We start from the raw sequence: 27,933 nt of genomic DNA, 5'->3' as shown, positions 1-27,933 counted from the left end.
ACGCTTTTCTCACCACCAGCAGGAGCTGCTTCTTTCTCCTTTGGGAGAGTTTGGGTGAAAGTCGCATCAGAGGATGAACAGAATTTGACTGAAATGAGAGAATCAAGTTAAAGCAAAGAGAAAACTGAGGAGTTTAATGGTCAGGCCAAGATGTCGATCATATGAGGAAGGCCAGGGATCTATTTCCTCTTTCAAACAACACAGATGTGATATTAGGAGCCACTAGTTAAGAAAACAATTATTAAATACATTAATTAATAATGTACAAGAAACTAAACATTAATAAAAAATAACAAAAACAAAAACCCTGCAAAAAAAAAAGAAAAAAAAAAGCTGTTAACAGGTCAGTTTTAGAAACACTTCAGTTGAACAAAAGCAATCAGCTGTTGGGATACAGCGTATTTGCAGACTGAAAATATAACTTGATTTATTGAGAACACAAATGTCATTATTCTCATCACCACTAAATAAAACTCAATTTTGTCACTCACAAGCTTCCACCAGCTGATTTACCATTTCAGAAACTATTTCTCCCTTTGTTAAAAATATTCATTTTCTGGGTCCGAGTCATGGTGGCAGCAAGACTAAGCAGCTCATCTTATCTTTCCCTATTTCTGGATAAGCTCTCTAACTCCTTCTGGAGGATGTGTTCCCTTACCAGCTAGGGGATATAATCCCTCCAGCATGTCCTGGGTATTCACCCTGGGACTCCTTCCAGTTGGACATCCCTGGAAGAAAACCAGACGGCATCCTCACCAGATGCTCAAACCACTTCAGGTGGCTCCTTTGTATGTGAAAAACCAGCGGCTCTACTCTGAGTCAATCCCAGATGTTCAAGCTTTTCACCTTGTCTCGGAGTGTAAACTCAGATAAATCTCATTTCCAATGCTTGCATCCATGACCTTATTCTTTTGGTCATTACTCAAAGTTCATGACCAAAGGAGTCTAAATTGAGTGGTGAATTGTGAGTCTTGCCTTCTGGTTCAGCTCCTTCACCACAACGGTCTGATACAGCATGTGTAAACCATCACATAACACATAACAGTCTGACGAAACTAATAGAAGCACTTGTTGCATATAGGCAAAATTGACCCAGTATGCATTGCATCATCAATATTTCATATTTTTTTCATCAGTTTCACTTAGTGCGTGACAATTATGCTTTAATTTTTTTTTTTTTTTTATACACATCTAAGAGAAAGCTACACAAGTGTATCCAATTTTGAAGAGTGTGATCATGAGGGATGAGAGGGAAAGTGTGTCTACACCTGTCAACAACTCTGTTGGCAGTGTCAACAGGGCAGCTAATATGCTTAGTGGCTTATTGACTGTGGTTGGACAAATGAAAATCAGGAAACACATCTGATGCCAATCAGATGCTCAATGTCATATCGAACTCATGAAACTTGGGGGTTTCAAGGCATACAAAGCCTTGTGAAGCCCAAAGCAGTGGTGGACAGCAGGATGATACTCAGTGTGGTTGTATGTGCCACTTCAGGAGAACTAAAATCAACGGGATACAGCGATGTTGCAGGGTATGTATTTATTGCTAAGACCCCCATCACACATAGGCCGATTGAGGCCGAATGGCACCAGAATGACACATCCACCCACAGTTGGGAAGTATCGAGGTTCAGTCTGAAGAGGGATGGACAGCAGTCTCAGAGCCATCTACATAGTTGGTCTGATTTACTCGGCTGTCCCCAGTGTGCTGCACAGTTCAAAACGCTCTTGGTGCCGTCGAGATGGGACACCAATCTGACGGCAGTCTATGTGCAGTTTATGCGCCATCTGATCGCAATTTACATAGTCTGACGGCATCATAACAGCGTTTGAAATGAGATTGTGGTTGACTGAATCTCACCTCCACTGGACCCCTGCCAGGGAGAGCAAAGGAAATGTTGACATGAAATAACATGTATGTGGCGTGCATTCATCATGTCCAGTGGATGTGAACAATGCGCAATCAAACCGAAAGCATCGTGCGCCACTGCAGGTCAATGTGTTGCACAGCGCATGCCGCCGCAGAGCTGAACAGACTGTTATATCCATAATAGACCTTACAGTACAGATACATTTCCATTCCTTCCCAAGGGTGACATAAATAATGTGAAATGTTGTGCCCATCATATCTGTGACACCCCCACGGCTGTATCTTGCGCATCAGTACGTCATTGCACACATCAGAGGCTCACACCTGAATGGATCTCACCTCTGTAATATACATTTTATTAATTGATCACCATCCAACTCTGTAGGAGGTATGACATGGAACTGTTTTGCCAGCCCATGACAACATTATTAAACATGAATCTCACCTCCGGCATGGCCCCAGGAGTGTTTCACAGTGCAAGGAGGACAGGAGCCACGGACCACAGCCTGTGGTGAAAACCCTCTCACCCGGCTGTGCTGTGTGCTGCAAACAACCACAGCATAAATAAATCCCATCCGACATGCCATGCACAGATAATCCAACCGGACATCGTAGGGTACAGAGTTCCACTGTGCTACATATGCTGGAGTGGGCAATAAAAAAATAAAGTTCGCTGGAATGGCTGCTTCTGACAAATGCTGCGCGCATGGGGGACCTTGGCCCACTGCCAGTAAAGTTTAGCAGCAAACAGAATCCAGTGGAATGAATAAATTCTTGCAATGCAGGCATATACTGATAAAAAACTTAAATGGATATTTTGCTGGACAATGACAGTGAAGAGGCAAAACGTTCAGCTCTGTTTGACAGAAGTGAGGTTCAGAACTGTCATGTTTTTGTACGTTGTTAGCCTTTTTGTGTGTGCGCCGATAGCAGCACACGTGCACACTGCGCAGAACGCAGTGCAGCGGCTCATTCAACTGTTATGAACACACACACACACACATACAGCTGAGTGATCATTTAATCACCTGTTCTATGCACGCACACACACGTGCGATCTCCTGTTGTGAGGTCAGTTGAGTGCTGGGAAATACAGGACGAGTGAAGATGTGATTGCATGGGAGTGAATGAGTGACAGCACCAATGCTGGCTTTGACACATATGGTGTGAGTCCGGTCCATATGTTGGTTCTACTCCGATGTCCAGTACTGGCAAGGACTGTGCAAAGGGAGGACACATTGCTGGCTCCCACTCCGGTCCTGTGTTTTCCATCCAGACGTTTGGACATCGGGCAGTCTTCAGTGCTTTTTATGACCGTCTGACAGCAGTCTGTGTCATCTAACTGTTGTCTAAATACACTTTGGATGCGATCGTGCAGGTGTGGAAAAGGCTGTCTGGACAGGATCCGCCCACAGTCTACACACCTCTTTCCCTCCCGACTGCATCCGGATTATGGCCATTTTTGCCATGTCGGCCTGGTTCCTGCGCGAGCTTACTATGTGTGACGAAGGTCTTAGTTTTTCCAGTTTGGGTTACACTTAGTGGATGTATTGTTATGCTAGCTTTATGAACACTTTTTGAGTTACAAGCAAGACTGTAAATCTCTGCAAAATATGGCAATGCCAGTAGTATACCCCCTACAGAGAATTATAAGTGGCTGTGTACCATAGGGAGAATTCTTAAGTCAGTAAACTTTACACCCTCCAACCCCTCCCTGCACCTTGAAATCCTGTCCAATAACATCATGAACAGGATTTAGGATAGGAAGCAGCTGTGGCGGAAACAAACACCTGCTGGAAACAGGTGATAAATAAACCTTGAACAACATAATCATTGGCAAGAAAACAAAGATATGTTTATAACATGACATTTTACATCATAATAAAAAGATGTTACCAGTAGTGACTCACCTCATGTGGCACAGCTCCCACAGAGTTGCGAGCTTTAGAGTAATGAAAGAGGAACTGAAAACGAGAGAGACCAAGATCAGTGAGCTGCTAAACATACACAGCTAGTCAAACCTTTGACTGGCTGTGTACATATGAAATGATGTAAATAAATAAATAAATAAATAAATTTAACTTACTCTTTTGAAAACATTCTGGACTTGGTCCTGTAGGGGTAACACAAGTCTCATTAATAACACATATTCACAAGAGATATGCAGTACTATGTTGTCTTATGTAATAAACAAACAATAAAATAAAATGTTCTACTGTGTGTCTATGGAGCTAGTAATGTCACTCACTTTCAGTACACTACAGTCTCGGCTGACAAACAGAAAATGTACTGCCAATATATTTTACTCAGACCAATTACACACCAGACTATGAATCCCAAAGACTTTGTCCTTTTCATCCAGCACGACAACCAGGTCAAACAATTCAAAACTGCAGTTGAAGAGATTTATCAGGAAAAAGACTGTATAAGTGGTTGGGTGAGCATGTGTGTGGGTTTGTTTGTTTGCTTGCTTGTGTGTTTGTGCGCTCCCGGTCCAAGTTCTTTGTCTGTGTCTTGTGGTTTCTGTTCATTCTCCTGCTTGTCTCGGTTCATGTCAGTGTCAGATTCACCTTCTGGCTCGCCTTTGATCTCTGTCCTTGATCTGTCTTTGTTGCTGTTTCTTTCTACCGCCATCCACAGTTCATTATCATGTTCCCCTGTCTCTGTCTGTCAGCTGGGTGTGGCCTCCTGGAGTGTGTTTGATCTGTATGTTCCCCTGTCCTGCATCCTCGTTGTCCAAATGTTCCTGCCCCTTGCGTTCCTGCATGGTGTTGCTGTTGTGATCAGGCTATAGTTTGAGTTCTTGTCAGCACTGTATCTACTTTTATTCCACGTGATGGTCACTTTTGTTTCCGGTATGAGTTTTCAGTTATTGTTTTGTTTTTCTGTTGTATTATTTTCTGAGAGTATCCTCTCTTATATTACTTCTTGTTAGTTCTGTCTTGGTTTCAGTTATACACAGGTATAGTTCCACCTTAGGTTCCGTAATTTTGCACTTGGATTTATCCAGTGAAGCAAATAAATATCTGATCCACTGCCAATTTTGCAAGTTTTCCCACCTACGAAGAATGGAGAGGTCTGTAATTTATGTTGTAGGTACACTTCAACTGTGAGAGACAGAATCTAAAAAAAATAAAAAATCTGAAAATCACATTGGATGATTTTTAAACAATGACTTTGCATTTTATTGCATGAAATAAGTGTTACTGACAAGTCTGAAGGGCAGAATAGGCTGGACGCAAATGCAGGACTCTGACAACAAGCTCTGTAAGACACAGCAGTTTGCTGAAACAGTAAACGAGGTTTGGTACACGGAAAGGCAGTCCAACAAGAGTAATACAAACAGAAACATCAGGCAGTAGGCGTGGTCGAAGATACAGGCAGGTAGTCGTAACACGTGAAGCAGGCAGGACAAGAATACAATACAGAGCTGGAGAGTAGGCACAAGGCGCAACAATCTGGCGAAGAAATGAGGCAAACAAAGGAGCTTATGTACACCCAGGTGATGAGGTACAGATTGAGAACAGGTGTGTGTGGAACGCCCCAGAAAGAAGGAGTGGCCAGGGAGAAGGACACACCCACCACCAGAAAACACAGACAGACAACAGAGAAAGCGACAGACAGATCCAAACAGGAAAAAAAACCCCCAGCAAGAGACAAAACAAAATAAGCAAACCAAAACCAGGAAAGCAGCAAACAGGACCCAAACCCTGACAGTACACCCCCGCCCCAAGGGCCGACCCCAGACGGCCCAGGAGCCGCAGGATGAGCCACATGAAAGGCACGAATAAGACCGGGGTCCAACACAAAACGGGAGGGAACCCAGGACCGCTCCTCGGGACCGTAACCCTCCCAGTCCACCAAATACTGGAGACCGTGACCCCGGCGGCGCGGACCCCCATCCACACACCATGCGGGAGGAGGGGGAACGGCCGGAGGGCACAGCGGACTGGACCGATAAGGCTTAACATGGCTAACATGAAACGTGGGATGGATGTGCATGGAAGCAGGTAACCGAAGACGAACCGAAACAGGATTGATGACTTTAGCTATGGGGAAGGGACCAACGAACCTGGGCGCTAATTTACGAGGAACCCCACGGAGCGGGAGGTGACACGTCGACAACCACACTTTCTGACCAACAGTATAGGCCGGAGCGTCCGTCCGCCTGCAATCGGCCGCCGCTTTATAAAGAGCCGAAGAATGGAGGAGCGCCCGCCGAGCCCGCTCCCAGGTCCGTTGGCACTGAACGATCAAACTGAGGGCAGACGGAACAGGAGATTGCAGATCAGTGGGGGTAATCAAAAAAGGCTGATGACCAAAAACCACATGAAAAGGCGAATACCCAGAAGAAGCTGACGGTAAACCGTTATGTGCTAATTCAATCCATGACAATTGTAAGGACCAGGTGGATGGATGTTGTGAGCACAGAATACGCAAACCTTTCTCCAATTCCTGATTACACCGTTCTGACTGACCGTTTGCCTGCGGATGGTACCCGGAAGTGAGACTGGAGGTGGCCCCTAGGAGACGGCAGAATTCCCTCCAAAATCCCGAGATGAACTGTGGACCCCGGTCGGAGACTATGTCCTGCAGAAACCCATGGAGACGAAAAACATGTTGGAGCATTAGTTCTGCTAACTCCTTGGCAGAAGGCAATTTAGGCAAAGGCACAAAATGACACATTTTGGAAAACCTATCAACAACAGTGAGAATTACTGTGTGTCCCTTAGAAGGGGGTAGTCCAGTAACAAAGTCCAGGGAGATATGAGTCCAGGGCTGTCTAGGGATTGACAGAGGCAGTAATGACCCAGAAGGAGGACGAGTGGAGGACTTGTGCATGGCACAAGCCTGACAGGCATTAACAAATTCAGTAACATCCCTACTCATACAAGGCCACCAGAACTGCTGGTGGAGAATAAACATAGTCTTTTTAATACCTGGATGGCAGGAAAAGCAACTGCTATGGCCCCACTTGATAACCTCCCCCCTAAGAGGAACCGGAACAAACAATCGATCGGCAGGACAATCGATTAAGTATGGTTTCATTCTCAAGTGCGGCCTTTATGCGTGATTCAATGTTCCAAGTGATCGCAGAAACAAAGCATGTGGACGACAAAATATTACCGGGATCTGTTGGAGCATCGGGATCATCAAACTGTCTGGACAAGGCGTCTGGTTTACCATTCTTTGACCCGGGCCGGTAAGTGATCACGAAGTTGAATCGGCTGAAAAATATTGCCCATGAGCCTGGCGAGCGTTTAGTCGCTTTGCGGAACGTAAATAAGCCAAATTCTTATGATCAATATAGACTAAGAATGGTATCTGTGCCCCCTCAAGCCAGTGTCGCCACTCCTCCAAGGCCACCTTGACCGCAAGCAGCTCCCGATCGCTGATGCAATAATTACATTCTGCGGCAGACAACTTACGGGAAAGAAAGGCACACGGATGCAATCCTTTGTCTGTGGGACACATCTGAGACAGAATTGCTCCCAGGCCTACATCGGATGCATCAACCTCAACAACGAACTGCCGTGCGGGGTCAGGAAGGAGTAGCACTGGGGCGGTAGTGAACTGTTGCTTTAGGATCTTAAAGGCCTCGTCACATTCCGGTGTCCACTTGAACACACGTAGCGATGACGTTACATTATGAAGTGGCGCAGCGACCGAACTGAAATTTCGGATGAACTTGCGATAGAAATTTGCAAATCCCAAAAACCTCTGAACTTCTTTACGGCAACTGGGCACCGCCCAATCACATACTGCAGCCACCTTTTGAGGATCCATCTGAATCTTGCCCTCCGAAATAACAAAACCCAGAAAGGATACAGTAGGCTTATGGAATTCACATTTCTCCGCTTTGACATACAATCCGTTCCTTAAAAGGGTTTGTAACACGGTCCGTACATGCCGGGTGTGCGTTTCTAGGTCAGGGGTGAAAATCAATATATCATCCAAATTTACGAACGCAAATTTATTCAAAAACTCCCGTAGTACATCATTAACTAGGTTCTGGAAGACAGCCGGCGCGTTAGTAAGCCCAAATGGCATCACCAAATACTCATAGTGGCCGGAGGGGGTGTTAAACGCCGTCTTCCATTCGTCCCCCTCTCTAATCCTGACCAAATGATAAGCATTACGGAGATCTAATTTGGTGAATACTTTAGCCCCCTCCAGTGATTCAAAAGCGGACGACATCAAAGGTAAGGGATAACGGTTCTTCACAGTTATGTCGTTTAACCCTCGATAATCTATGCAAGGCCGAAGCGTCTTATCCTTTTTCTCCACAAAGAAAAATCCTGCCCCTGCAGGGGACGATGAGGGCCATATTAATCCTGCGTCCAACGATTCCTGTATGTATGCCTGCATGGCAGTACGTTCAGGGGTGGACAGCGAGTATAATTTCCCTTGGGGAGGACTGGCCCCAGGCAACAAGTCAATGGCACAATCGTACATACGATGAGGTGGGAGTGATTTAGCGTTAGCTTTACTAAACACTGTTGCAAGGTCATGATAACAAGGCGGGACCCCGGCCAGGTCCGTCTGAATGAGCGTAGGCATTAGCTTATGGCTGATTAAACATTTTCCGGGGCACGAAGGCCCCCATCCAGTTATCGTACCCTTAGCCCAATCGAAATTGGGACTGTGCCATTGCAGCCAGGGATGCCCCAGAATGACGGAGTGAGTCATTTTATCCAGCACCAAAAAACTGATTGTTTCCACATGGTTCTCATTGAAAATCTTAGAAACATGGTGTCTAACCAGATCCTTACTCTGGATGGCATTACCCTGACCTCTAGTAATACTGTGAGAAATCTTGGAGTCATTTTTGATCAGGATATGTCATTCAAAGCGCATATTAAACAAATATGTAGGACTGCTTTTTTGCATTTACGCAATATCTCTAAAATCAGAAAGGTCTTGTCTCAGAGTGATGCTGAAAAACTAATTCATGCATTTATTTCCTCTAGGCTGGACTATTGTAATTCATTATTATCAGGTTGTCCTAAAAGTTCCCTAAAAAGCCTTCAGTTAATTCAAAATGCTGCAGCTAGAGTACTGACGGGGACTAGAAGGAGAGAGCATATCTCACCTATATTGGCCTCTCTTCATTGGCTTCCTGTTAATTCTAGAATAGAATTTAAAATTCTTCTTCTTACTTATAAGGTTTTGAATAATCAGGTCCCATCTTATCTTAGGGACCTCGTAGTACCATATCACCCCAATAGAGCGCTTCGCTCTCAGACTGCAGGCTTACTTGTAGTTCCTAGGGTTTGTAAGAGTAGAATGGGAGGCAGAGCCTTCAGCTTTCAGGCTCCTCTCCTGTGGAACCAGCTCCCAATTCAGATCAGGGAGACAGACACCCTCTCTACTTTTAAGATTAGGCTTAAAACTTTCCTTTTTGCTAAAGCTTATAGTTAGGGCTGGATCAGGTGACCCTGAACCATCCCTTAGTTATGCTGCTATAGACGTAGACTGCTGGGGGGTTCCCATGATGCACTGTTTCTTTCTCTTTTTGCTCTGTATGCACCACTCTGCATTTAATCATTAGTGATCGATCTCTGCTCCCCTCCACAGCATGTCTTTTTCCTGGTTCTCTCCCTCAGCCCCAACCAGTCCCAGCAGAAGACTGCCCCTCCCTGAGCCTGGTTCTGCTGGAGGTTTCTTCCTGTTAAAAGGGAGTTTTTCCTTCCCACTGTAGCCAAGTGCTTGCTCACAGGGGGTCGTTTTGACCGTTGGGGTTTTACATAATTATTGTATGGCCTTGCCTTACAATATAAAGCGCCTTGGGGCAACTGTTTGTTGTGATTTGGCGCTATATAAAAAAATTGATTGATTGATTGATTGATAACTCGCCGGACGGACTGAGTGCGATGAGTGATTCTCCCAAGCTCATGTCCGTCCACTGCCCTGACCACCAGAGGTCGTGAGATGCAAAACAGTTTAAGGTGCAAGGACTTGGCGAGGGAGAGTAATATTAAATTGGCATCAGACCCAGAATCTACGAAGGCATGCACCATTTCTGAATTGTGATCAGATTGCAATTGAGCAGGAATATAATTCTGCGAATTAGAAGAAGAAATAGAGCTGTGACTCACCCGTACTGAGGCCTGAGGTCTTGCAGAAGCACCCCTGACTGGACAACAAGCATTCAAATGACCTGGTTTACCGCAATAGAAACAAAGTCCCTCGTCACATCTCTGCTGTTGTTCCTCCTGCGACAGATGCGTGCGGCCGTGCTGCGTTGGCTTGTTAGTCCCAGGCCATTTGACGTCGGAGTGATGGGATTCGGGTGAGAGGCGAAGGCGCGCCGGAGCAGACGATGTGGCTCGCGGCGAGATCGTTCCGCCAAACGTCGGTCGATCCGGATTGCCAGTGCGATCAACTCGTCCAACTCCTTGGGTAAATCGCCGGCGATCAGCTTATCACGAATCTCAGCGGACAGTCCCTGGAAGAACACAACCTGAAGTGCAGCTGGATTCCACTCGCTCTTGGTGGCCAGGATGTGGAAGTCCACAGCGTAATCCGCCACTCGGCGAGTGCCCTGCTTGAGCCTCAATAGGGAGCGCGCCGCATCGCGTCCCGGCGGTGTGTGCTGGAATACCTGCTCGAGTGCCGCGGTGAAAGCTTGAAGGGTGGAGCAAGATGGCGACTGACGGCTCCACTCCGCAGTAGCCCATGCCGCAGCCCGGCCTGACAAATGGGAGATCAAGTATGCTATCTTCGTCTGATCGGACGGGAACATACAGGGCATCAGTTCAAAATGCAACTCACATTGCGTGATAAAGGGCATGATGTCACCAGTTTCCCCGGAGAATCGTTCAGGGCGGGAAAGCTGAGTACAGATGGCTGCTTCCGGTGCAAAGGTCGTAATGGCGGCGGGCGGAAGTGGCACCGGGGAGCAGGTGTTGCTTCTTGCTGGGTCCGGGCTGGCCTGAATATGAAGTTTTGACAGGAGCTGTTCCAACTGGGAGCTCACGGACGTCATGAAAGCGCCCTGTCGCTGAGCTAACTCACCAAGACCGGTGCTAAGAGCGGTGAGCTGATCCTCTTGCTGGGCAAGTTGCTTACTGTGGTGACGTACCACAAGCTGGAAAGTCGTAGAGTCCGCTGCATCCATAGTTCACCAGATGGTTCTGACAGGTCTGAAGGGCGGAATAGGCTGCACGCAAATGCAGGACTCTGACAACAAGCTCTGTAAGACACAGCAGTTTACTGAAACAGTAAACAAGGTTCGGTACACGGAAAGGCAGTCCAACAAGAGTAATACAAACATAAACATCAGGCAGTAGGCGTGGTCAAGGATACAGGCAGGTAGTCATAACACACGTGAAGCAGGCAGGACAAGAATACAATACAGAGCTGGAGAGTAGGCACAAGGCACAACAATCTGGCGAAGAAATGAGGCAAACAAAGGAGCTTATGTACACCCAGGTGATGAGGTACAGATTGAGAGCAGGTGTGTGTGGAACGCCCCAGAAAGAAGGAGTGGCCAGGGAGAAGGACACACCCACCACCCGAAAACACAGACAGACAACAGAGAAAGCGACAGACAGATCCAAACAGGAAAAACCCCCCAGCAAGAGACAAAACAAAATAAGCAAACCAAAACCAGGAAAGCAGCAAACAGGACCCAAAGCCTGACAGTTACGGTTTTAAACTACTAAAAGATGAAGGTCGAATCCCAAGATGCAGGTAGCCGACACAGGAAGGTTAGTGAATAAACAAGGGGTTTATTGTCCAGGTGATAATGAAGATAATAAATAATGTGAACACAATCTTTCGGTGACAAAATCCAAAACTACAGTGAGAGTCTTTCAAGTGACAAAAATACAAAGTGACAACCAAAACGGGCAGCTAGAGTCTTTCACAAAATGATGAAATCCACAGTAACAATAATAAAACAAAATTGCCACTAGAGTCTTTTATAATATGACCAAATGCAAGGTATAACACCAAAACCAAAATACAACAAAGAGTCTTTAGCAACATGAAAAGAAAATCCACTATGACCAAAAAGTCCAAAGACCAACAGTCAAAGTAGAACACATAAGAAAATAATCACAAACTAAACTATCTAAACTGACAGAGAAAAAGTAACTTACATAATATGGCTGAGCGTGTGATTCCAGAAAGGTAAACAGAACCATTTGACCAGCAGAGAAGAACTGAACTGGTGTGACTAAATGCCAAACTAATTAGAGGTGACAGCTGACACACATCAAGCCAGACAACACGTAAATACTGAGTGACATGTGCGAACGAAAACAAACACAAGGTAATAAAAAGCATCAGGAAATAAAAAGCCACATAACCACTGCAGGAGGAAGCCGGTGTAAATAATGACCATTATAATTACATATGAAGGAGGAAACGTGAACCAGGCAATCGCGAGGGACGCAGGAGGGAACGCGAACCAGGCAATCGCGAGGGACGCAGGAGGAAACGCGAACCAGGCAATTGCGAGGGACGCAGGAGGAAACGCGAACCTTATCCTAAAGACCAATGACAGAAAAGAACAGCATGAATACTCACAAAACCAAAGGTTGGGAAAACATAAAACATACTTGCCAGAAACATGAACGACTAATATGAAGCCCCCCCCAGCCACAAATACAAGACACAAACAGCTGATATTTCATACCCCACACGCATACAAGACACATAAGGATCACATCCACAAATGCACACACACCCACATATGCATAACAGACACGGCTAGGGATTGCGCTCACACACACACGACCAAAACTACACCTGCATGCTAACCACACCCCTGTACATCATGGAAGACAGACATCACAGCAGACTCTGGCACAGACAGCAGACTGACGGTTGCTTACACCCCCTCACACCTGCAACATTGGGAAGACAGGTGTAAGGAAACACATGCACATTCACACTCACGCCCATCCACCTACACACATGGGAAAACACATGCACACTTGTACTCACGCCCATCAACCCACACATGGACACTTGCACTCACGCCCATCCACACCCAAAACTGAGAGGAAACACCCACTCGACAAACACAGGACCAAGCAAATGGGGAACACACAATACAAAAAGACACAGGGACACATCACGGATCCAAATCTCAACAGATAAGTATTTGACACAATAGACTTCAATATTTGGTACAGAAACCTTTGTTTGCAATTACAGAGGTCAGACGTTTCCTGTAGTTCTTGACCAAGTTTGCACACTGCAGCAGGGTTTTTTTTTCCAACATGTCTGCATATGTAGTAATGGTAAATGCAACACTGGCAGAACCATTTATGAACATTAATACACATATATGCAATTTATTCTTGCAAGACAGAAGATATGTAGCTCATGAGTGAATGTGGTGCGTGTGTGTGACCCCCATCCGCCCTTCTCAACATCCAACAGCCTACAACATCCTACTCAAAGCATCCTACTCAAAGCCAACCAACAACTTCTATCAGGAAGGGCTGACCACCAAAATGACACAAAGACAGACAAGAACTAAAGACAAGTGGTGAAGGCAATAGCTATGAAATGAGACACAGAAGAGACAGGGCCCCAACCATACAACATACCAGGACAAACAACCACATATGAACAAGTAATGACAGCAACAGTCTGTTGTCTAATTAGTGAGCATCCATACCCTAATCTAGGACATCAGAGTCTTGATCTCCTTGAGAGAACCCAAAACCGAATTGTGGTGACTGCTACAAACAGATAACCATCCACACACAGAGACCCAGATCACACCTAAATATCCGATCATGACTGTGGCTGGTGTGTTGGGCTAAGACAAAAGTACAGAACCTTACCATATGACACGGACCACTTTGGCATGTCAGAAGCCATTTGGCTGACCTCAAGGAATGTTGGAAATGGGTCCAGGACGCAGGGCCCCAGGAGAAAAGGGGCAGCAGAAGGTTAACAGGGGCCAGGAAGGGCAGCCACCAGAGCCACCGGGGCAGCATAACAAACCAACAGGGGAGCGGCCCGGCAGTGTCAGAACGCACCCCCGACACCCCCCACACACACACACGGAGGCACAGGAAGCAACCCCACACCCAAGGGAAGCATGCAGGGTGCCGGCATGAGCCCAACAAAGGGGGGGGGGGGGAGGCAGAACCACACCACCCAGTTCACAGTCCCCAAAGGGAGGAGCGAGCAGCGGTGGGGACAGGGGGGCACTGCAACTGAACTCAAAGCGTGGGCAGGGACCACTGAGCCTTATGAGGGTCCCCGACCCCCAGACAAGAGGCAAGAACCAATCCCCCAGGCCAGGAAGCATACAAGACCCCCCAACACCCAAGACTCCCTCAGCGCAGCCAGCAGGACCCCTCCAAACTCTCCCCAGCCCCCAATCCACCCCCCACCCCGAACCCCACACCAAACACCAAAGCCCAAGATCGGGAGACCGCCCAAGGGAGAGCAGGGCAACACCCCAACCCACGGAAACCACAGCCCCCAACCCCCCCCCCAGTAGCTGTCCACCCCCCAGTGCCAAGACCCGCGAAACCACTGCCACCACCCACCACCCCCAATGGGCCACGGGACCCTGGGCCCAACAAGCCCCACAAGCCCCAGAGTAGGGCCCCGAGACCATGGCAGAACTGGTGAGGCAGACCCCCCATCCCAGAGCCCCAGACATCCACAGCCACCTGGGACCAGCCCCGCATGCCACACTCACCCTACCTACCAACCCCACCATAGTTGTTATAGTTAATCTCCCTTGCTGTGTGCAACCCCCTAAGTGAGCAAAGATAAAATGTTGCATTAAAAGCAGGGCAGGAGACGGCAGGTGGCAGACTGCCGTGGGAGGCTGTGGCACACCGCTGCACCACAGTCTGCCCTGCAAACCCATCCCCACCTAGTGACCCCTACTCTAAATTAGTTAATGTGTAGAAATAAAGTGTGTGCATTAAAATGGCAGGGCAGGAGTGGCAGATGGAGACTGCAGTGGGAAGCTGCAGTGCACAGCTGTGACACAGACTGCCCTGCAAACCCATCTCCAACACCTGACCGCAAAAGTATTTGAACCCTATAATGTGCTACTTAAAACCCAATATGATGTGCTTGCATGTACTGAGTTGGTGAAGTGCATTAAAAGGGTGTAACATGTGACGCCCAAGCCCACGCAGCTGGCGGAAGGAGAGGTGTGGTGCAGGGAAGGAGATTCAGCTCCCTCCAAAGGTTTTCTATTGAGTTCAGGTCTGGAGACTGGCTAGGCCACTCCAGGACCTTGAAATGCTTCTTACTGAGCCACTCCATAGTTGCCCTGGCTGTGTGCTTCGGATCATTGTCACACTGGAAGACCCAGCCATGACCCATCTTCAATGCTCTGACTGAGGGAAGGTTGCTTCCCAAAATCTCGCAATACATGACCCCATCCATCCTCCCTTCAATACAGTGCAGTTGTCCTGTCCCCTTTGCAGAAAAGCACCCCCCAAAATGATGTTTCTACCCCCATGCTTCATGGTTGGGATGGTGTTCTTGGGGTTGTTCTCATCCTCCAAACACAGCGAGGGGAGTTGTTACCAAAACGCTCTATTTTGGTCTCATCTGATCACATGATCTTCTCTCATGCCTCCTCTGGATCATCCAGATGGTCACTGGCAAACTTCAAATGGGCCTGGACATGTGCTGGCTTGAGCAGGGAGTGTCAGGTTTTTGGACTGTTGGGTGGTTATGTTTTAGGTTACTGCCTTGTTTGGGTTGTTTTTGTGTTCTGTCAGTCTCTTGCTCTGTCTTTCTGCTTGGGTTTTCTCTGTCCTGCTTTTTCTCATCTCTCTCTCTCTCTCTTGGCTCTTGGGGGTGGGCTGTCTTGTTTGGCCACACCCTGGTTCTGGGAGTTTCTCCACACACCTGTTCTTGATTTGCAGTTAATCACCTGGGTGCTTTATAAGCCTCACAGTTTGCCTTTGACCTCGCCAGATTGATGTGCCTAGTGCCTCTTTCCAGCTCAGTTCTTGTATTTTTGCCTTGCTCTGATTGCCTCGCTGTGTTTTTGACTACCTGCTTATGTACCTCGACCACGCCTTTTGCCTAATGCTTCTCATACTGTTGCTCTGTCTTGACTGCCTCTCTGTGTACTGACCCCAGCCTGTTAACTTAGTAAACGCTTTTACTCCACTGAGCTGTGTACCTGCATCCTGCATTTGCGTTGAGCCTGCTTTGACTGTTGACCCTGATAGAACAGTCTGGCCAACCATGGACGCAGCAGACGCAGACCCTTTCCAGTGGGCAGTACGCCACCACAGCCAGCAGTTAACCCAACAAGAAGACCAGCTTGCCGTACTAAGCTCCAGAATCAGCGAACTGGTGGAATGGCAAGACACCTTTATGGACTCTGTGAGTGCTCAGATGGAGCAACTTCTTAATGCTTTGAAACATCAGGCTACGACCAGCACAACTCCCGCCGCCCCGCCACTTCTGGGATCATCAGCTGCCCCTCCGGCTCCCATACCCGTCCCAGAGGTTTGCAACCAACTCTTGCAACCTGAGTGTTTTTCGGGTGAGTCTGGGGATATCAAGCCCTTTATTACTCAATGTGAACTTCACTTTGAGTTGATGCTGCCAATGTTCCTGACTGAAAGGTCAAAGATAGCATTCGTCATCACTCACCTGACTGGCGGGGCAGCAGCGTGGGTCATGGCTGAATTCAGCCGCAATTCACCATCTTGCTCCTCCCTGGCAGCCTTCACCAAATCTCTCCAGCAGGTATTCCAGCAAACCTCTCCAGGGCGCGAGGCAACGCACTCACTGATGAGGCTTAAGCAAGGCAACTGCTTAAGGCATCTTTTTCAGCAGGATCTATTTCGTTTTATCATACCGTCCAGGGTCCAAGAATGGCAAGCCTGACGCGCTTTCCCGCATAGGAGAGTCCACCGACTCCGCTCCCAGCCCAGAACCAATTCTTCCTGAAACCCGTTTCGTGTCTGCTCTTACCTGGAATATTGAATCCAAGATTAGGTTGGTATTAGGTAATACTCGCGTACCTCCAGATTGTCCCAACGGCAAATTATTCATTCCAGCTTCTCTTAGGGGGGAGGTTATTCATTGGGGACATGATAATCGCTATTCATGCCACACGAGCGTCCAGAGAACTCTGTATATTCTTAACCAAAGATTTTGGTAGCCTAAAATGTTGTCGGATATCAAGGAGTATGTAAATGCTTGTTCCACCTGTGCCATGCATAAATCGTCTATTACCATTACTTATTCCTGTTTGGGACTCATATTTCGGTGGATTTTGTGGCTGGCTTGCCGGCCTCTAGGGGCAACTCTGTAATTATGATGGTGGTGGACTGATTGTCCAAAATGGTTCATTTTGTACCTTTACCAAAGCTCCCGTCTGCTAAGGAAACTGCCAAGGCACTATTGCTAAATGTTTTTAAGTTACATGGGCTGCCTCAGGACATAGTCTCAGACCTGGGTCCCCAGTTTATTTCACAGTTCCAGAGGGAGTTCTGCCGGCTTCTCGGGGTCACGTCTAGTCTAATGTCTGGTTACCACCCTCAAGCTAACAGACAGACAAAACACCTTAATCAAGAACTAGAGAAAGGCTTGCATATCCTGTCCTCCCAGTTCCCCGCCTCCTGGTCCACTCAGTTGCCATGGATTGAACTAACACATAATTGCCTGCCCACTTCTGCCTCTGGTTTTTCTCCTTTGCACATTGTTTTTGGTCACCAGCCATCTCTGTTCACCTCCAGAGATCTGCACTCACCTGTACCATCTGCTCTGGGACTCATTATGCTGTGCCGGCGGACCTGGGAGTGGGCCCGGAGGGTCCTGATGCAGTCATCCAAGAGATACAAGAAGACGGCGGATACTGAAATGACCAGATCATTTCCAAAGTGAACGCTGTGGTGATGCGGGACCATCGTGTGACAATCTGAGAAATTGCGGAAGAGGTGGACATCAGCACTTTTTCAGCACATTCCACTGTGACAGAAGATTTTGCCATGAAGAGTTGCAGCGAAATTCATGCCGATGCTTTGGCACAAAGCTGATGGTGCAGCAAAAGCACCTCCGTGTTGAAGCCTCACAGGACATGTTGTGACATGCTCACCTCTTCCACCATTTCTCGGATAGTCACATGACTGAAAAGCCACCGAAAGCCGTCTGAATCTTCTGAATGGTGGAAGAGGTGAGCATGTCACAACATGTCCTGTGAGGCTTCCAGCAGCATTAAACTCTAGTGCCTAAAACTCTGGTGAATATATTCTCTGGGTTTATAGACGTTATTGTATTTGCATTTGTTAAATTCCATGCATCTTAAATCAATGTAGCAGACATGGATTATCTGGAATTTTGTTTTGGCAAGTTTTCAAGGCCTCTACTGCCATCTACTGGCCAGTAGTGTTCATGGCAGTATTCACCCTAAGTACTAAGTGTCTGGGCACCAGTAGATGGCAGTGTTCTATTTATTCTATTTATCAGATGGTTGTCAAATCAACTTTATGGCTTTGCAACTTTTTGGCTGTTTTTTTTTTTTTTACAAATTAAGTTTAAAAACAAACAACAACAACAACAAAAAAAACATTACAGGACAGCTCTGCAGTCTTTGCACATGCACAGTGCGAGCGGTTGGATGCTTGTAGCTCTTCAGGAGCAGGACACCCTCACGACGGCCAACCAGAGTAATATCAAACAGGTTTTCATTCAACCATACGATCGGCGATCAGGAGGTGGTTGTGAGATGTTGAATGCAGCTTCTTACTCCATGTACACTACACGATGCAGGACGCGCGATTAACCTGAAACTCGGTCCAAAAAATTCTCGCAAGAATGAAAAATCATCTGAAAAAGGGCCAAAACTCGCACAGTGTAAAGCCAACATTTATGTGTCAAGACAATATTGACAAGACAATACATCATAAAACGTGCGCACGGCACTAATAAAATGAGCGCACATTCTCTCCACATGCAAAACATTTTGTGATGACACTTCCAGGGCTCTGTAAAAATGCCTGTTTTTACAAATAAAAAATGGAATATTTTACAAAAGCACATTTATCTTTAAACACCAACACACGACACACATCACATTAACGTGTTGGTTTACATAATGAATGACTGAACCAATCAGTGTTTAGCAGAAGCACTTTTACCCAGAATCCTTTGCGATCTGTCTGTTTTTATTACAAAACCTCAGAATTAGTGCATTATTCAACATTAAAAGATATATGTTATATTTTAACTTTGTACAAATGACAGAATTGACATTAATGGAGTTATTCTATCAGTATTCACACAAAACCATAAGTCAGGATGCCTTTATTTTTCAAGACCTCCGCCTGACCGGAGCATTGTGGTTGGTAAAGAGCTGCCTTTATGGCTGCTCTCAGAGTGCTTCAGTGCTTCAGTGCTTCAGTGCTGTAGCAGTGCTTCAGTGCTTCAGTAGCCGTGTAGCCGTGTAGCCGTGTAGCCGTGTAGCCGTGTAGCCGTGTAGCTTCCAGAAGGGGGGCAGCATGCTCAAACAGAAGTGCTGACTGCTGTTTGGGTCTTTCATCGCTTTTTATGCTTCCAAAAGTGATTGTGGTGTTAAAACTCAAATTCAGCTTGTTAGCAGTTGCAAATGTACCACAGACAATACTGGAATTTATTGGTTATCTGTAACTTCCGATACATTTTTGGGTGGTTCATCGGTTTATCTTTATGAAAGATTACTTTTCAGTTATCTGATTATCTGTTATCGAAGTAAATTTTTTGGTTATCTGTGCCCACCACTAGATACCGCTAATGCTGGACTGCAGTAAACCATAAAATAAAACAATGCAGTTGTTCAGTCTAGAAGAGACAAATCCACGAATCAGAGTCTCTGCATCAGTCATAGACAGGATGGGATTAATTTTCACGATATTTCGCAGGTTGAAGAAAGCAGTCCTCATACAACCCCAATTCCAATGAAGTTGGGGCATTGTGTGAAATATAAATAAGACAGAATACAATGATTTGCAAAGACAAGATATTTAATGTTCAAACTGATAGATTTTTTGTTTTTGTGCAAATATTTGCTCATTTTGAAATGGATGCCTGCAACACTTTTAAAAAAGCTGGGACACAACAAAAGACTGGAAAAGTTGATGAATGCTCAAATAACACCCGTTTGGAACATTCCACAGGTGAACAGGTTAATTGGAAACAGGTGAGTGCCATGATTGGGTATAAAAGGAGCATCCCCAAAAGGCTCAGCTGTTTACAAGCAAAGATGGGATGAGGATCACCACTTTGTGAACAACTGTGTCAAAAAATAGTCCAGTAGTTTAAGAACAATGTTTCTCAATGTTCGATTGCAAGGAATTTAGGGATTCCATCATCTACAGTCCATAATAAAATCAGAAGATTCAGAGAATCTGGAGAACTTTCTATCCGCAAGCTGCAAGGCCGAAAACCAACACTGAATGCCTGTGACCTTCGATCCCTCAGGCGGCACGGCATTAAAAACCGACATCATTGTGTAAAGGATCTTACCGCATGGGCTCAGGAACACTTCAGAAAGTGTAGTTTATCGCTACATCTACAAGTGGAAGTTAAAACTCTACCATGCAAAATGAAAGCCATACATCAACAACATCCAGAAACGCCACCACCTTCTCTGGGCCCATGCTCATTTGAAATGGATAGATGCAAAGTGGAAAAGTGTGCTGTGGTCTGATGAGTCCACATTTCAAATTGTTTTTGGAAATCATGGACGTTGTGTCCTCCGAACAAAAGAGGAAAAAGACCATCCAGATTGTTACCAGCGCAAAGATCAAAAGCCAGCATCTGTGCCGGTATGGGGGTTTGTTAGTGCCCATGGCATGGGCAACGTACACATCTGTGATGGCACCATCAATGCTGAACAGTACATCCAGGCTTTGGAGCAACGCATGCTGCCATCCAAGCAACGTCTTTATCGGGGACGTCCCTGCTTATGTCAGCAACACAATGCCAAGCCAGATTCTGCACGTGTTACAACAGCATGGCTTCATAGTAAAGGAGTGCGGGTACTAGACTGACCTGCCTGCAGTCCAGACCTGTTGTCCATTGAAAATGTGTGACGCATTATGAAGTGCAAAATACGACAACAGAGACCCCGGACTTGAACAACTGAAGACGTACATCAAGCAAGAATGGGAAAGAATTCCACCTACAAAGCTTCAACAATTAGTATCCTTAGTTCCCAAACGCTTATTGAGTGTTGTTAGAAGGAAAGGTGATGTAACACAGTGGTAAACATACCACTGACCCACCTTTTTTGAAACGTGCTGCAGGTATCCATTTCAATACAAGCAAATATTTGCACAAAAACAATAAAGTTTATCAGTTTGAACATTAAATATCTTGTCTTTGTGGTGCATTCAATTGAATATAGGTTGAAGAGGATTTGCAAATCATTGCGTTCTGTTTTTATTTACATTTTACACAACGTCCCAACTTGATTGGAATTGGGGTTGTAATATCTCTAATGCAGGGGGGCCCAAGTTCGGTTCTCGAGATCTACCTTCCTGACACTCTTAGTTGTCTCCCTGCTCCAACACACCTGAATCCAGTGGAAGGCTCATTAAAAGCCTGCTTATGAGTCTTTCAATGGATTCAGGTGTGTTGGAGCAGGGAGACAACCAAGAGTGTCAGGAAGGTAGATCTCGAGGACTGAACTTGGGCACCCCTGCACTAATGTGTAGGTCAAAGGACAATGTGGGATTAAAAATCACCCCAAGGTTCCTTACTTTGTCAGTGTGATGTATGACACACGAGCCTCGATAAAGCGTTAGCTAGTCAAACTGATGCCGATGTGTTGCTGGACCAAGAACTATCATTTCGGTCTTGTCCGAGTTCAAAGGTAAGAAATTGCTGGACAACCAGCTTTTCACTGACGCAAGGCAATCCTCTAAGGATTTTATGTGTATGAGATTACCAGCAGTTATCGGCACATATAACTGAGTATTAACAGGATAGCAATGAATGGTAATCCCAAAACGCAGCAATATGTGCCCAAGCAGTGCTATATAAAGGGAGACAAGCATGGGGCCTAAGACGCACATATGGGTTCCACAGGGGTGCGTATTCATGTCATCAAGGTTAGAGGTAGTGTTGCTGTACAAGACTCAATGAGAACAACTGGTTACGTATGATGTTAACCATGAAAGGACAATCCCAGTAATCCCAAAATGATTCTTCAGCCTATCTATTAGAGGACGGTGATCCATCATATCAGACAGTGCTAAGGTTTAACAGCCACAGAACTGTCATGGTGTCTGAATCCATTGTGAGCAGGAGATCATTTACCACTTTAGATTAATAATTTCCAACACAATAGGCCTATGAGTGGGTCAGTTTTGTTGGTATAAGGTCGAACAAGATGGTTGTGCTTTTAGCAGATGTTACGAATTTCTTCTACATGCTCAGTGAGATACTATCAAATTTGGGAAATCTGGGTAACATCAGCGATGGCATCCACCTTGATAACAGGGTGTCGTGGCTCGATTCAGAGATGGGTGTTGTATCTGTTCCAGAAACTGTCCTGTGCACCGGTAACATTTTCAGTATGTTCGTTTTGTGAATTGTTTTGTAATTTGTGTCTGTAGCATGGCCCAAGCAGATGGTCACCCCTTTGAGTCTGGTTTGCTTGAGGTCTCTACCTCAGAGGGAGTTTTTCCTTACCCCTGTTGCTCTGGGGGTTGGTAAGGTTAGACCTTACTTGTGTGAAGCGCCTTGAAGCATCCTTGTTGTGATTTGGTGCTATATAAATGAAACTAAATTAAATTAAGGCATGCTGAGATACAATATTTAACCTAATGCCATCTATTTTCTTCTCAAAGTAATCAAAAATCTTGGTCTGTAAATGGACAGGGACTTACAGGTAGTTGTCCATGTCACCACTGTGTTGCCACCATGTTGAACTGGAACTTTGGATTATGCTTGTTTTTGTTGATGAAATCAGAGTAATAATTGTAATTGCTTTGTAGCCAGTAGTGCATGCGTATATTCTAGAATAGCATCACGCCACGTGAAGTGGAATACTTCTAGTTTTGAACTATGACATTTTCGTTCTAGACCTCTAGCCTTATGCTTGAGGGCATGTAGGTAATCACTGAACCAAGGCAATTTTTTTCTGGGGGGGTCATTTTAATATAGGTGGAGCAATCATATCAAGTGTGTGTCACGATTTTGTCCAGCTCTGGGTCTGGATTTAGTTTTTTCCTCTTTCTTTTTCCCTTCACGCGCCCCAGCTTTGATTTATTAGTTGTTTATTTTCATCATGGTTTATTCTGTTATGTTTTACCTTGTCACTTTTCTTTGTTATACTTTAGCCATTGTTCAGTTCCATTCTAGTTTGTGGTTTTGTTTGTTACTGTTTATTTTGCTCTTTTCATTTGTGTTATGCTGTAATGTGGGGTTTTGTTTGGTGTTATCATGCAGTCGTTGTTTTTCTTATAGTTTGTTTAACCACTGTTTTTGTAGCCAGTTCATGTTTAGTTTAGCTTTAGTATTTATTGTCCATTTATTCTCTGATTAGTTTTCATGCCCGGTTCACTGTATATTTTCCTCTGTCCTCGGTTTCTGTTTTTAGCTCGGTTCATAGTTCCCTGTTTTCAGTGGTGGGCACACTTCCGATAATCCGATAACAGATAATTATCGAAGATAATGTTTTCATTATCGGATTATCTTTTTAGATAACTTTAAAAACCATTAAAGGACCAATTATCTTCTGATTAAATTGTATCCGGTAACTTTTAGACCGATAAACAAAGTAAACAAAGCTGAACAGCGACAAGCATTTTTTAAATTCAAAATCAGTTCAGCACCTGCCTGTTAAAAGTTTTGTAACAGATGGACAGTTATACCCTGTGCTAACAGAAGAGAGCTGCTTCTATGAAAAGCGTCTCTATCCTCTGTAGACAAAGGCGAAAAGGCAAAAAAATCATTTCCTTTAATACCATACCGATATGCTGGCAATATCACCTAAGTCATCCAGAGGCATACATTTTTAACTTATGGTTCAAATTTTAACCAAACTAATTTTGGACAAGTTATTTAAAATTACTGTCATGTCTGAAGTTTTATAAAGTGAAAATATCAGATATATGTTTTAGTTTTAAAGTAATGTGCTAATTTTTAAGGTTTTGTGAGCTCATGCTGTTTCCAGCAGTGCATTATGGGTAGGATGATGTAATCTCAGTACGATCATGACAGGACAATTGCATTTCAGACACTCTGTTCAGGCTCCACGGACAATTAAACTCTAGTGCCTAAAACTCTCGAGAATATATTCTCTGGGTTTATAGACGTTGTTATTGTATTTGCGTTTGTTAAATTCCACGCATTTTAAATGTAGCAGACAGGGATTATCTGGAATTTTGTTTTCAAGGCCTCTACTGCCATCTACTGGCCAGTAGTGTTCATGGCAGTATTCACCCTAAGTACTAAGCGTCTGGGCACCAAATCAACTTTTTGGCTTTGCAAATGGCTTTTTTTTTTTTTACAAATGAAGTTTAAAAACAAAACAAAACAACAGCAAAAAAATAAATAAATAAAATAAAATAACATTACAAGACAGCTCTGCGGTGTTTGCACAGGCACAGTGCGAGCGGTTAGATGCTTGTAGCTCTTCAGCAGCAGGATACCCTCACGATGGCCGACCACAATAATATCAAACAGGTTTGATTTTCATTGGACCATACGATCGGCGATCAGGAGGTGGTCCTGAGATGTTAAACGCAGCTTGATACTCCATGTACACTACACGATGCAGGATGCGCGATTAACCTGAAACTCAGTCCAAAAAATTCCTGCATGAAAAATCATCTTGCACAGTGTAAAGCACGTTTTACAACATCATAAAACGTGCGCACATTCTCTCCACATGCAAAACATTTTGCGATGACACTTCCAGGGCTCCATAAAAATGTCTGTTTTTACAAATTAAAAAATTGAATATTTTACAAAACCACATTTATCTGTAAACACCAACACACAACAGACGTCACATTAACGTGTTGGTTTACATAATGAATGACTGAACCAATCAGTGTTTAGCAGAGGCACTTTTACCCAGAATCCTTTGCGAACTGTCTGTGTTTATTACAAAACCTCAGAATTAGTGCATTATTCAACATTAAAAGATATACGAGGTCTATTAGAAAAGTATCCGACCTTATTACTTTTTTTCAAAAACCATATGGATTTGAATCACGTGTGATTGCGTCAGACAAGCTTGAACCCTCGTGCGCATGCGTGAGTTTTTCCACGCCTGTCGGTTGCATCATTCGCCTGTGAGCAGGCTTTGAGTGAGGAGTGGTCCACCCCCTCGGCGGATTTTCATTGTCAGGAAATGGCAGAATGATTTGGGCTTTTTTTCCATCAGAATTTTTTCAGAAACTGTTAGAGACTGGCAGCTGGAAACCATTAGAAAAATTTATCTGGCTTTCGGTGAAAATGTTACGGGCTTGGTAGAGAATAAGGAGGGTTACTGTGGCTTTAAAGACGGCCCCCAGCAGCTGTGGGGCATGCCGCGCTCCGAAGCCACCATCGACAGGCTGAACGACCATTTCATTTCTAAACGGATGGCTGTCTGGATCCGTGACCATCGTGTGCCATTTCTCTGGTTATCACAAGAGCTGCACATCAACCATTTTCCGGCAGATTTCACTTTTAACAAGAGATTTTGTCATGGAAAGCCGAGCAGAGGCTTTGCGCGTCACTATGGATTCGTTACTGGAGCGAGACAAAACCACCTCCGTTTTGGTCTCACAGGACGGCTTTGAGATGGCGTTCAGACAGCTCTCGGTGGTTTTTCCATCGAGTGATTATCCGAGAAATTGTGGATGTGCCTGGACACGCCAGAACATCATGTGGGATTTAACTCCATTCATTAAGCCATTATTCATGGCTTGTTGTCCTAGTACTGATAACGATATGAATTCAGCTGGAAAAATCAGTTATATTTTGTATTGTTTGAAGGAAAGGATTTTCAAAATTAGCCTGTTCTCTGGAGGAATTTCCTTTTTTCGGCTGAGTTGCAATTGGGGGCTGAACCTTTTGGGTTCTTGGATTTTGCACCAGTGTGCCTCATATATGCTCTCTTTTTCTGCTCACTTTAACACTTTATGTGAAGTATTAAGACCTCATCTGTGTAGATTTGATCTCTGGTTCCCATACTCATTAGAACAGGCTGTGGTTTGGATTTGGGGTAATGAAATGAAATGGGATTTCTCTGCTCATGGAGTTTCTGGAATTATTTTGGTACAGGCCTTGTATCTCTGGATTAAGTACTTTACTGCCTCACTTACACTCTCCTTTGATGTTCTCCTTAATGCTCTAATTAACCTTGTTCAGCCGTTACCAAGTATATTACGCCACTGGTTCCCTTATTCGCTTGTTCGGAAAGATGTCTGGCATTTGTTTTTGGAAACTGATTGGGACCTTTATACTCATTGGTTTTATGTGGTATTTGGGGTTCTGTTACATTATCCGTTTCTTTGACTTCTCCATTTTGTGTACTCCACCTGTAAGCATTTTGCTGTCTCCCGATGGGGTTCCTGGTGGTTCCCCCTTAAGCCCGTTCCTCGAGGTTCCTCTGGAGACATCATCCCCAAGAATTGGTCCCCTGATCGGTAATGGTCTGTGATAAGTCTCATGGTCGTCCTCCTGATCCAACCTTAAGCCAGTCCTCTAACTTGCTCCTGCACCAGGTTCCGTTCAGAGTCCTTCCTCCTATTAATCCTTCACATCCTGTTTTCTGCCCTTGGTTTTCAGTACCTAGGTTGGTTCACAAGGTCAGTCATCCATGGGGTCTCCTGCCATATAAGCCTCTTTTATGTTACCCTGGTCTCTGTTTGCCCTCCACCTTGTCTTTTCTCCCCCGCCCACCCGGCGTCGGTGTGTTGTTTGTGCGGCCGTCGAGGGACAGCTGTATGGGGGAGGCGTACCGTCACGATTTTGGCCGGCTCTGGCTGTTGTATGGCTGGGGGGCCTGGCTGCCTTTTTGTTTCTGTCTTTTGTTTTTCCTTCCAGGTGGCTTGCATTTGGGACTGAGTGGCTGTGTTGCTGAGGTTATCAGGACCTCACCCTGATCACCTGCGGCTCGTCAGGACTCACAGCTGTGGTGCATCTATATGGATTGGAACATGGTGGCATTTAAGACTGGAGTGTACAGTGTGTATTTGCCAGAGACTCGACCTTGTGACCAGACGGGTGAGATCGTCGTCTCGGGAGCCATCTCATCATCAGTGGATGCAGAGAACGTCCAGGGTTTGATGCACGGTCTGTGAAAGAGGAGGGGGTGAGGTCTCACGCTCGTCAGCACACTTCCTGAGGTACGTTAGATTTTGTGACTAACGTTTATACAGTCAGTAAATGTGGTGTCTCTCACACCTTTATTATATTGAGCTGTATGTTAGTCATGTATCGGCTTCCACTGCAGTGGAGTTTTGTGAACTGGATGTTCCATGCCTGCAGGTTGGGAAGCTGATTAGTAATCAAGCCAGGAAGTGTTTGCTGTTTGTACACCTTTAAGTGTTCTCTCTGTGTGTAGAGTGTGGACTCACATAATGGTTCCTTCTTTCACAGACTCGGTTTGTTGCGGCCACCTGGGGGGTGTCGGTGGGGTCCTTGGGTCCGAACAGCTTCTGGCTCCGGACCGTTAGCGCTGCTGGGAGCGCACCACGCCAGACCGCACTTTCTTTTGTTGTTTTTTGTATCACTGTTATGTATTAAATTCAGTTAGCCTTTGTACCGTGCTCTGCTTATTTCATACTGGGTCCTTCAAACGCTGGTCGGTTCTCCGAGCTGCGTCCGACACATAACAGTAGTCTCTGGCCAAACATCACGGACCCAGCGGTAGCAGAGACAGTAACGCGCCGGGAAGGCGGCAGCAGACGTTCAGTAGTTATCCGGATCAGTTGCGGGTGCTCTCCGCCCGGATGGTGCGTGTTTGAGACCCATTGCTGAATACTGATTTGTGCTCTCTTGCAGCCGTGTTCCTGTGTTTGTGCCTTATCCGTGGGTCGTGGTGGAGTGTGACTGGCGACGGCTTCGGGTCACGCTCCGACCGGATAAGAGGTTTAAACGGGAGCTGCAAG

The 27,933-nt window shown here is 45.5% G+C and overlaps 1 protein-coding gene across 1 annotated transcript in view; it reads right to left on the bottom strand.

Moving 5' to 3' along the window:
• nms (neuromedin S) overlaps positions 1-27,933 on the bottom strand; it is a 106,849-nt gene that overhangs the window by 23,785 nt on the left and 55,131 nt on the right. The window contains exons 7-10 of the mRNA XM_034186064.1: positions 3,960-3,986; positions 3,784-3,837; positions 659-728; positions 14-88 (exon numbers count right to left, since the gene is read on the bottom strand). Coding sequence (XP_034041955.1) covers positions 14-88; positions 659-728; positions 3,784-3,837; positions 3,960-3,986 — 226 coding nt within the window. The remainder of the gene's footprint in view (positions 1-13; positions 89-658; positions 729-3,783; positions 3,838-3,959; positions 3,987-27,933) is intronic.

This window comes from Thalassophryne amazonica, chromosome 14 (genome assembly GCF_902500255.1).
Source record: "Thalassophryne amazonica chromosome 14, fThaAma1.1, whole genome shotgun sequence".
In the NCBI taxonomy this organism is placed as follows: Eukaryota; Metazoa; Chordata; class Actinopteri; order Batrachoidiformes; family Batrachoididae; genus Thalassophryne; species Thalassophryne amazonica.
Note: the sequence above shows the minus strand (reverse complement) of the source record. Positions and strands in the feature narration are given on the sequence as shown.